This window comes from Embiotoca jacksoni, unplaced genomic scaffold, assembly GCF_022577435.1.
Source record: "Embiotoca jacksoni isolate LCO1_2020_lvr unplaced genomic scaffold, fEmbJac1.0.p SCAF_16, whole genome shotgun sequence".
In the NCBI taxonomy this organism is placed as follows: Eukaryota; Metazoa; Chordata; class Actinopteri; family Embiotocidae; genus Embiotoca; species Embiotoca jacksoni.
In genome coordinates, this window is record NW_027185296.1 from 14,100,528 (window position 1) to 14,111,557 (window position 11,030).

General features: G+C 45.3%; 1 protein-coding gene across 1 annotated transcript; it reads left to right on the plus strand.

The window, feature by feature from the left end:
* The first annotated feature begins 5,448 nt into the window (after window positions 1-5,448).
* LOC138199103 (Krueppel-like factor 2) lies at window positions 5,449-8,494 on the plus strand. Its single transcript, XM_069151045.1, has 3 exons — window positions 5,449-5,881; window positions 6,214-7,210; window positions 7,312-8,494. The coding sequence occupies exons 1-3, from the start codon at window positions 5,810-5,812 to the stop codon at window positions 7,485-7,487; spliced, it is 1,245 nt and encodes a 414-aa protein (XP_069007146.1). The 5' UTR covers window positions 5,449-5,809; the 3' UTR covers window positions 7,488-8,494.
* Window positions 8,495-11,030: the final 2,536 nt, after the last annotated feature.

Below are 11,030 nucleotides of genomic sequence, written 5' to 3' on the forward strand. Positions count from 1 at the left end.
TCATCCTCTCAAACACAAATGGAGGAAAACATCGCCATGTAAGATGTGCAGCATGTGGAGCACAGCTTTCACCGCTGGCAGAGAGCACAAACAACAAACAGCACTGTGAACTCCTAATGTCTCAATTAAAGTATCGGACTGACTCAACACAGCATGGAAAGTAACTGGGAGTAACTGGGTGGGGAGAGAGTTGGAGCTACAGCAGCATCAACAAGACACGCAGGTGAGTGCTGAGCATGAATCAGTGTGTTGGAGACGAGCCACAGAGGAGGAAACAAACAGCTGAGAGCAGAGTGATGCAGCAGAAGCAGAGAAGACAAGATGTTAGTTCAGGACTTTCTCTGTCACTGCCACAGCTGCCGAGCAAAGAAATGAGTAAATGATTGTAAATATGAGACTCATCTCTCTGCGTGAACTGATGAATGCATTAAATAGACTGATGGCTGCAAACAGTCATGAATCTTTTGCAAGGCTGCAGCATTTCAGGACTTTTGTAACATTTCAGGAATAGTTCTCCGCAATGAGAGGAACGATTTCAGTGTCAACAAGTAGAGGAACACGAAAATGGTCTGTACTTGTATAGTTTTATCACCTTTCGGTCTCAAAGTGCTTTAACATAGTTTTTCCCATTCACACACTAATGAGACAGATCACCATGCAAGGTGCTGCTATCAGGAGCTCATTCACACACTGATGGTTCACCATCGGGAGCAACTGAGGGTTCAGTGTCTTGCTCAAGGACACTTGGGCATGTGGACAGGAGGAGCTGGGGTTTGAGCCACCAACCTTCTGATTAGTGTTCAACCCACTCTACCGTTCGAGCCACAGCCTCCCCATAAAATCTCTGACCCCTCAAAGGAAGGATCTTGTTTTCTTTGTCTGTGGGTCATACAAACGTTACCATCACTTATTCCAATGTGGACAATCGGGAAACATAAACGCCAATCGTGTCAAATGCTGCTGAGTCCAACTGAAGTTGCCCAACCAGTCAGCTGCTCCCAAACCGAAACCTACTGTGTTTACTGCAGGTTGGAAACAGACCAGTGGTGCTCAGTGCAAAGTTGGACTTGTTGTCAAAATGGCTGCAATCATGATTAAATCCATGTAAAGCCTTCTTTAAATCATTCTTCAATAAACATGAACCAATATAGAAAATTAAAGTCAGATTTCATAAAATGAAAAAAAAAGAAGTGTGTTTTGAAGTTTTTACACAAGTTCAACAAGAAAGATCTGTAACTTCACATGCTGGTTTAATTCCACCTCTGTCTTATCTTCTCCCATCTCTCATCTCCCCCACCAGTCGAGGCAGATGACTGCTCACCTCAGGTTTCTTCCTGTTAAAAGGGACTTTTTTCCTCCCAGCTGTCACTCATGTGGGGTGCCCCGAGATGTCGTTATGATTTTGCGGGGGTTACTGTCCTATCTCCTACACCCAACGGGGACATCGCTCAACGAAGCGACGTCTCGTTGCCGTAGTTGAACAGCCAAAAATCAAACTGTCATTACTCCAATAAAAGGTTTTCCACTCCGAATGATCTGCCCTTATTGAGCTGATGTTAAAGATGGAGGACAATAATGTAAAACACCTACAAAAAGTTATTTCTGCCGAAGGGAGCGGTGCTATCTTTTTACAGTTTCCACAGAAGAATATAATTTTTTTTGGTTCAATAAAGGATGATCTAACGTTTCATAAAGCCTTCGACTCTCGGACCACGGACTTTCCAATGTGTTCTCAACGTAGGCGTTTGTGGGAGCGTGTGACACTTCTGATAATCACAGAGACATCAGCCCACTGATAACTGTTACTGAAATACTGAAATGACTGACTGCACAGCTGCTTCTTCTGGTAAGGCAAGTTGAGTGTATCACTGGTTGAACCGGTAACATCTGAATCATTCTTCGCAACGATCAGGATGATTCATGGGGTCATCCCTGAGGTCTCATCTCATCCCATCTGTGTCGGTGTATCCGGGAGGACTGAATCAAACTCAGCTCCCTTGTAGTAAACGACAGCCTTCAATACCTGAACATTCAAGTGAAAGATAAGATCCAATCACACTGATGACCACACATCAGAAGAATTCAGACACACACATACAGGATCATCCTGGAAGAAACCACTGCTCCCTCAGCATTAGGAGGTTGGGTCATTGCAGTCCGTTTGTCGTATTACATCCACAGCTTCTTTGTCTTCACGACCTCATAATGAACCACAATGATAAACGGACCTTTAAAGGTGTCATTCCTAAGAATGAAATCCCATCTTGCAAAACCACTTTGAACAATAGGAGTTGATACTGTTCAGTTCGGTGTTGCGCTGAAGTCGGATGCTTCAGATCCATTGACCTGCCCTGATACGGTCGCTGCAGGTCACAGGGTCCGATGGGGGCAGATTTCAGTGTAACGCCGGCTCTCAGCGTTTCCTGTGTCCTGCTGTAAGTAGTTTTTCTTTTTCTTTAACTGATGATTGTCAAGTTGGATTGTTTGGACGCAGTCGTCGATAGATAGAAAAGGTAGCATGAAAGTAGCCGCAGCAAAACCATAAATCGATGCCAGTAAAATATTTTCCAGTTGAGTTTTTGGCATCACTAAAGATCCGTTTGAAATGTCCAAACGAAGTCAGTACACCTGGTCTGTCCGCTACATAAAGTTGCCTCAGTTTGATCAATGACGAACTGACTGAACTCTTCATACAGCTAGCGTAACAGCTCCGACCTGCAGATCAACAAACAGCAAACTAAACATATGAACACGGTCAGTACGGTATACAGAGCTGGACTGGTAAAGAAATTCTGCCCTGAACTCATCAACGCTCATGTTCACCCTGACTGACAGACAGGAACGGGAAAGAGACAGACAGTGTCGATACAAACTTTGTGTTTTGATGGTCCACTGATGGTATTCGTCCTCGTGCACCGTACACATGGTCAGAACGTCCCTGAACTAAACTATGAGCTGCCTTTATAAAGTCCGTAGTCAGAATTACCAGCTATTTCCTCAGCAGTGTAGAATAAATTTTGTGAATTCAGCATTAAACTTCTTCCTTTCCTCTCCAACATTGGAATGCAACACTAATGATAACTTCAGTTCAGTACACGACTTTTTCTGATATTGGACTAAGAGCAGAAAAAAGACAAAGTGGACGAAGCTTCTGGGTCTGAAAAATGAGGCAATACCAGCGAGTGCCACTAGAGGTCGGCTCCAAAAAGCCTCCGGCTCCATAGACTCCCATTCAACTTCTCTCATCAAATTTTAAAGTTCATTTAAAATGATCAAGTTCATGAAAAAATGAGCTTCAAAAAGACATGTTTTTGATTGACAGGCCTGTGGTGCAGTCAGGTTACAGCTATCACTGGGCTGACAATCAGATCGGTCAGATCCACCGCTGGCTCCTCCCCCAGCTCGTCCAAATATGGTCACTTCCTGCTCCAAACCGCTCCGAACTAGCAAAGATGGTGACGGACAGAATCTGAACTGGAGGATTCATAACGTTCACAAACCAGCGATGACATCACTGATGGTTGCTGACATCACTGATGGTTGATGATTGTTGTAGACCGACGCTGCAGTGACTCACTGTCACCCTGTGTGGTACAACGTGGTATTACGAGACAGGACAGGCCGGTGCTGGCTGGGTAACATGCTAACTTCAGTAGATGTTTCCGTACACAATACAACTCAATGTTTTAAACTATATTTACATTTTTTTATATATATTTATATATTAAAAAAAACATATATATATATATATACATATATATATATATAATATATATATATGTATATATATATATGTTTTTTATATATAAAATATATATATTATATATTTTACAGATTACACCTTTAATTTGACATAAAAACACACCTATTAAATGCCAGTCCGCCTTTAATTAGTAATTACAATCCGTTCACCTGAGGGCAAAGCACTGTCAAAGTACAGAATGTCTCGGTTGGCAGCCAACTGTTCATCTGCCAGTGAGACGCTATAAAACAACCAAACAGGTAATGCAGATCGCTGTTAGAAAGGTCAGATGAGGTAAAAGCTTTTTACCAGCAGGTTTATCATCCTGGTATGTGACCTGGGATGAGGATCACTGTGTCAGTAACACCTTCACACTATAGGTGGACAAAAGCGTGACAGTGATCCTTCTTTGCAAACTTTATGAAACAGAAAAGCAGGCGGGGCAAAGGAGACAAATCCTGTCCTCAAGAGCCCCAAAGGCTCGACAAGGAACTTCATCATTTGGGTTTATTTGATTGAATGCAGTTTTGTCTGGGAATATGCATCACAAGGACACATTAGCAATGAGAATGATAAGGGCCCTCAGGTTGGTCCTGAATTATTAAAAGAAGTTTACTGTATCTAAATGCAAATATTAGATCAGGATTAACAGAGGTGTTGGGAAAAGGCCCGAAACAATGTCAAAAGAAAAGGCACATGTACACTGAATACCTGCTTCCAAAAATTGTATTTTATGAGCACAACTTCATTGCACTATTATGTGTTCATCAGTTAATACTGATCATTACAGGAATTACATTATTTTCAATATTTACCAGCAACAGTTTATCAAAAAGGTGCAGTGTAAGACTCAGAGATCCTCTGAATACTGTCAGTTCCATTCAACAAACACGTGGAAACATAAGTAAATAAGTGCTCACAAAAAGAAGACTCTCTTTACGCAACAATCAAATCAACCCCATAAACCAATACAAAATATGATAATTAATCATCAATGTTAAATTAGATTGAAACCAAGATTCTCTTTACGAGCTGCATACTGCCATGCTTCTACTAAATAATATGAACTATTATTAAGCACAGATGGATGGAGACGGAGGTGGGGGTGCACAATGATCCCGCTCTCTCTGTTGATACCACAGCGCCTCTCTATCGACACCTGATTGAGGCTTCGCGGAAAGTTGCGAGGAAAGCTGTGGTTTCGCGCCTGGTGGCTGCAGCTGGCATGACAGTCCAGGAGGGACCGAGGAAGAAACTTATTAGAGTCCATCCTGGCGCGCGCATCATGCTGACTCTGCTCATGCTGTGACAAAGAGTGAGACATTTGTGTTTGTTGTTGTCATATACCCAGTAAAACAATTAAATAAATGAAGCAAACATGCCAGAACACGGTCATTATTGGGGGAAATGCCGCAGTCTTTGTGTGCGTAAAAGCGCGCTGTGGCCAAATGCGAATACGCACGGCACCTGCAGCCTATTGCTTCCTCTTCGTGAAGCTTGTGTGCCCCTTCAGTATCGTTTTCGTTGCTCATTTTTCAACAACGTGTTAATTGCTTATTTTTGTCCTTTAGTGCGGGTACGGGGCGGTCTCTCTCCCTCTCTGCCCTGCCAGTTGTTGGACAGGTTTGACGGAGGGGCGGGCAGTTCTCCTCCCAGCGAAGGTTAAGTAGCTGCCCGCAGCAAGGCGGAGAGAGCATTCCGTAACAGTCCTCCTCCGACTCTCTCACCAGCTCTGTGTCTCTGACTCTCAGGAAAACTCGGACTTTTATACCGAGGCTATATTTAGGGGGCTGGTTGGTGCGCAGTGTCCCCATCCTGGACGCGCTTCCTTACCCCAGCCTCGCATTGGTCTAATTTGTGCTGCGATACTTCGAAGAAAGCAGTTCCTTCCAGACGCTCAGCTGCACAGGAGGGAGAAGCAGCAGCACATCGGACGGCAGAAGAAGTAACGCGCTCTGTAGCTTTTTCTGGAGACTCAGCGGACACTTGTGACTTTCTTTAAAACAGAAAAAGTGCCTTTTCTCAATAATTAAGGAATATTTCAGATATTTATAATAACGCGTGGAAATGGCCTTGAGTGGGATCATTTTACCATCAATCTCTACGTTTGCAAACCACAAGGAGAAATGCTGGGAAGATGTAAGTTGCGCTCTTTATATATTTACTTTTGCAGTGCGATGTGGTGGTTTATGCAGCTTCATGCACTTGTTTTGCTGTTATCAGCCGGACATTTAATAACACACGTGGTATCTTGTCGTAATGTTTTTAAGTTTTTAAACTTTGGATTCAGAATTTTTTTTTTAAGCAGCAGTTGAAGTCGTTCTCTGTTATAATGTTTCTTGATAATATTCAGCCTTTCTCGGTGTTTATTCTACTGACGTGAATTAGTCAAATGAGTCATCTGATAGGGCTGTGAAAAGAACCTCTACATTTTGAAACGAACTAACTGTGCTCCTTCATCCCGGCTGCAGAGGTGGAAGGGCGTCATGAGCGGCGCGCCCGACACCGACAGCAGCTGCCTGCGCAGAAAAGATGAAGAGGACTTGGACAAGTTCTTGGATCTTGAATTTATTCTCGCAAACACCGCCGGCTCCGACAGCGCGCCAGTTGTCGGGACGTTAACAGAGTCCTATCGACTTCAGGAGTCCGGGGTGTCCGTGTATCAGCAGCAGCACACCGGGATGCCCCAGCAGCCGGCCAATTACACCTCTGTCCCGGACATCAGCAGCCCTCCACCGCCCTACAGCAGCCTGATGGCGGAGCTCCTTCGCTCCGACGTGGACAGCAGCTTCCTCCCCGGGAGCAGCCCCAGTATCCAGGGGAGATTCTTGATCAGTTCCACGCCTTTCCATACCTCTCAGGATTTATTCCCCGAACACCCAAGCATTAAAGTTGAGCCCGCCTCAATGGACACGTACGGACCCGTCATGGGTCTGGTGCCTCAGAGCTGCACGAAAATCAAACACGAAGGCAACGTCTCCTGCATGATGTCGTATGAGCAGCAGCCCCGGCTGGCCAACTCCCCGCAGGCAGCGATGGGCAGCATGACCCCGCCGCTCAGCCCGGACGACCTGATGAGCTCTGAGTGCCAGCAGCCCCAGATGTGCACCTCCACCTCGCTGACGTTCCCGCAGAGCTTCCACCCTCACCACCGCAGCGCGCCCGGGGGGTTTCCTCACCAGCACGCGGGGATGCAGCTCCCCTTCCCCGCGGCTCACCACCGTCACCAGTTCCCCGGCATGTTCGGAGAGGACGCGGCCGTTAGCATGCAGCAGCAGCCGGCGGCCGGTCAGCGGGTGCTGCTCACCCCGCCGTCATCCCCACTGGAGTTGATGGACACCAAGCCGAAGAGGGGTCGCCGGTCCTGGCCGAGGAAACGGACTGCGACGCACACCTGCACTTTCACTGGCTGTGGGAAGACGTACACCAAGAGTTCCCACCTGAAGGCGCACCTGCGGACGCACACAGGTAAGATCTGCAAGGGTCAACGTGGTGGAAGCTTCATTTCGACACACATCATTACCAGCCTCCCTCTTATCGTCAGTCACGGTTGTTCTTTCTGCTTACAGGAGAGAAACCATACCACTGCAGCTGGGAGGGTTGTGGCTGGAAGTTTGCTCGTTCCGACGAGCTCACGCGTCACTTCCGGAAGCACACGGGACACCGGCCGTTCCAGTGTCACCTGTGTGAGCGGGCTTTTTCCCGGTCTGACCACCTGGCGCTGCACATGAAAAGGCACATGTGAGGAAAGGCCTGAAGGACGACAGGAAACAGACGAGGACTTCTATGCACAACCCGATAAGAAGAACTATAATAATCCTATGATCAGCTGTAGAAGGATGCTATGCAGATGTATGGATGCAGGTTCCTGTAGGAGTATTAAGTATAGTGGTACATAAGCTGCCATACAGTATGATGAGGCCACTATTTACTACACTATAATATCCATATATATTATAGGAATATTATAGTGACTTTTCATTGGGGCTAATTAAACATTAAGATGAGACGCTCACAGATTAGTCTGTTAAAAAGAAAAATAAGACAACGCAAATGAAAAATCTATTTAAATGTTCTTTTTGTGAATTTAAGTGACAAGCAAACCACAAACAAGCAAACCCCAAACAAGCAAACCACAAACAAGCAAGCACAGGCAGATCTGACAGAAACAGAAGAATCCTGTTCACAGTGTTTTTATGTAGCTGGTACTACGTTGTTGTTGTTTTTTTTTTTCAAGAAATGCTGTTTATGGACAACAAATTAAAGGAACAATCCACTCAACATGTCGGGCACATGCCACTGAAGCGACTGGAAGCAGACAATCCTTTGAAGAGTGATGCTTTGTTTGTGTTTTCATCATTAGTGCCTTCTATATCGCATTATTACACACTTTACGAGTGCCACACCTTCTACTGGCAAAAAGACAACCAAAGTTTTCCTCTGTGTGTTATATTGAAAGCAGCACATGAAATAAGCTTTGAGACAAGGTTTTGTTCCAAAACTGCCCTTCTGTCCTCCTCGAAGTCTTGAACTGAATGTCGTGTCTGTTAGTATTTGAAGTCAGGGTCTTCCAGTCTCACAGAAGTGCCTGCCATCTCAGCTCCACCTGATTGACAAAAGGCTACACAGTCTCTGGCAATAAGATGTGTTTGTTTGTGTCTTGAATCAATGTACTGCCTTGTAAATAGAACCTTTTTATATATTGTAAATAGTTTATTTTAATGTATATATTAAACTAAATGGACGACATGATTTCTGAGTCCTGAGTGTGATTATCAAAGATTTGGATAGAGGGTTGGAATAATATAAAACCTGGTGTGATGTACTGCGCGCGCGCGCGCGCACACACACACACACACACACACACACACACACACACACACATGCAAGTTTACATTTTACCAGCTCAGATAGGGCTTAATGACAGAGATCTGGAGGCCCCAAGACAAACCTAAGGAGTTGTTGTTCTTGGAAATGAAAATGAAACCATCTGAGGAGGGAACATCCACATTAGGCTGTCCACATTAATGTTCCATCTAAATATCCCACATGTCCAAAGAGGTAAAAGAGGGCAGGAAAAGGCAAAGATCAGAACATCTGAAACATGTTTATTCGTTTTTTTTCACTATGCCAGGTTCAGAGGAGAAATCTTCTTCCAGATTCCAAACATACCAAATGTCAGGCTCCATTTCAGGACGTGTAATGAACAATAAGACGTTTATATTTCTGTTTTAATGGACTGGGCAGTTCGTGACAGGTGAGCTATCCTCTGAGGCCGGTCCGGTTCCAGGCCAAAGCTCGGAGCGCCTCGCAGCATCACCCTGATGCTTCCCAGCTGCGACGCAGCGGCTGCCAGAGCTCTGTGGCAGCCGCCTATAAATACAAACATTACATTGACATAATTACAGAGGCTGGATATAGATGGGAGCTGCGTCGGGGCATGGGGGCAAACCACAATGAGTGGGAGGGATGGAGTGGTGAAAAAGAAAGACAAACACGGTCTCAAATAAACACAGGGATAAAGGAAAGTTCAGGAGGAATGTGGAGAAGCATCTGCCCGAGTGTGTTCGGGGGGGCTTTCAGACAGAGACACTGTTACCACTGCATGTCCAGACCATTTATCCACTCACAATTAAAGAAATTCAGTTTGGTACTCTTTTTTTTCCAAAGAAAAGATGTAAGATAGTGTTTGTCCCCCCCCCCCCCCCCCCCCTCTCTTACAGAGCTGGTAGTCAGAGGTGAAAGGTAACATCAGGAATGATTGTGTTGTTGTGCTGCAACAGGAGTCAGTGATAAAAGATAAAACACATGGAAAGTCATTACAGTTTTTCTGAATATCTAAAACACCAAAACCCCTGTTCTGAACCAAACACTCAGCAGCCTGAACCCATTTATTCAATCACAAACGCTTTTGGCGAAACCATAAACTGTTTTCACTGAGTTAGACACAGTTAGCAGATCTCATCGAGTCTTTTTTGCAAAACTCGAAACACATTCTCACTCACTTAAACACCATTTACACTGTGATGCACTTGTGGTGCATAATGGCAACCACAGGAAGCAAAAGTTGAACACAATTAAAGCTCAGGTGTCTGAGCTTAAACACAATGACTCAAAACTGATCACACTTTTTACAAAAAACAATATTAGTCAGTTCTGAGTGCAGGTTGTTCATCTCAACAATGGACAGAAGGACAGAGGAAGAGGAGGAGGTGAGTATGTGGAGGAAGAGGAGGGGGGCTAATGAAATATGAGCTACTGTAATTATGTTCTATGACTACGAACAGCTCAGAGAAGTGCAGGCGTTGAAGGTTTTTCTTTCATAAAACCATCCGCTCTCCCCTTTTCTGACACTGTCGGCAGCAGCAAGAGGTCGATCACTATGTTCACACTTCCCGTTGTACATGAACAGTGCAGCATGAGCACGGAGCACGAGGAGGCGCGAACCGTTAGGAGGCTAGTAGAGCTCCACACCTTGTTGTGACCACTGGAACCCACCTGGTGTCTCGGTGGATCCTCGTGGCCCCTCAGTGTCGGCCTGTGTAACTCTGTTAGCAGCTGAAAGACTCAGTCAAACGAGGGTGAAACATGGTGATTTGTTTTCAGGACAGGTCGGCAGCTGTGAATCTATTTTGTTTCTTATTCATTTCGTGCAATCGCGTCACATAAGTTTAGTAAAATGTCAACCGATGCATCAATAAAAAGTACAGTTGTTAAAATGGTCAGCTTCAGAGCCAAGAAGCCCAAACGACCAAGAACTCGGATCATCTTTTAACTGTAAATTTGACATTTCAGAGGTTTCTTTGTGTTGACACTGAAACTCCTCCAGTTGACACTTTACACTGCTGCAGCAGTCAGAAGGCTTGTGCCTATTTTGGTTGTGAAAGGCCACATGTCAGTGTGATCTCCTCGTGCCAGCCGTGAGAAAAGAGGAACCCCCGCTTCTATGATTAGTACATTTACTCAAGTGAAAAATGGAACATTTTCATTTCACTTTTTCAGCTGGGTGCAGGAGGGCGGCTGCCCGCGGAGCGTGAGAAGCTCTGTGCTGCGGCCTCACGTGTTTTCGTGTTGCCGTTTCTCTGCAGTCTGACTGAAGGAGGTGACGGAGAGCTGCAGTCTGACTGAAGGAGGTGACGGAGAGCTGCAGTCTGACTGAAGGAGGTGACGGCGAGCTGCAGTCTGACTGAAGGAGGTGACGGAGAGCTGCAGTCTGACTGAAGGAGGTGACGGCTAGCTGCAGTCTGACTGAAGGAGGTGACGGAGAGCTGCAGTCTGACTGAAGGAG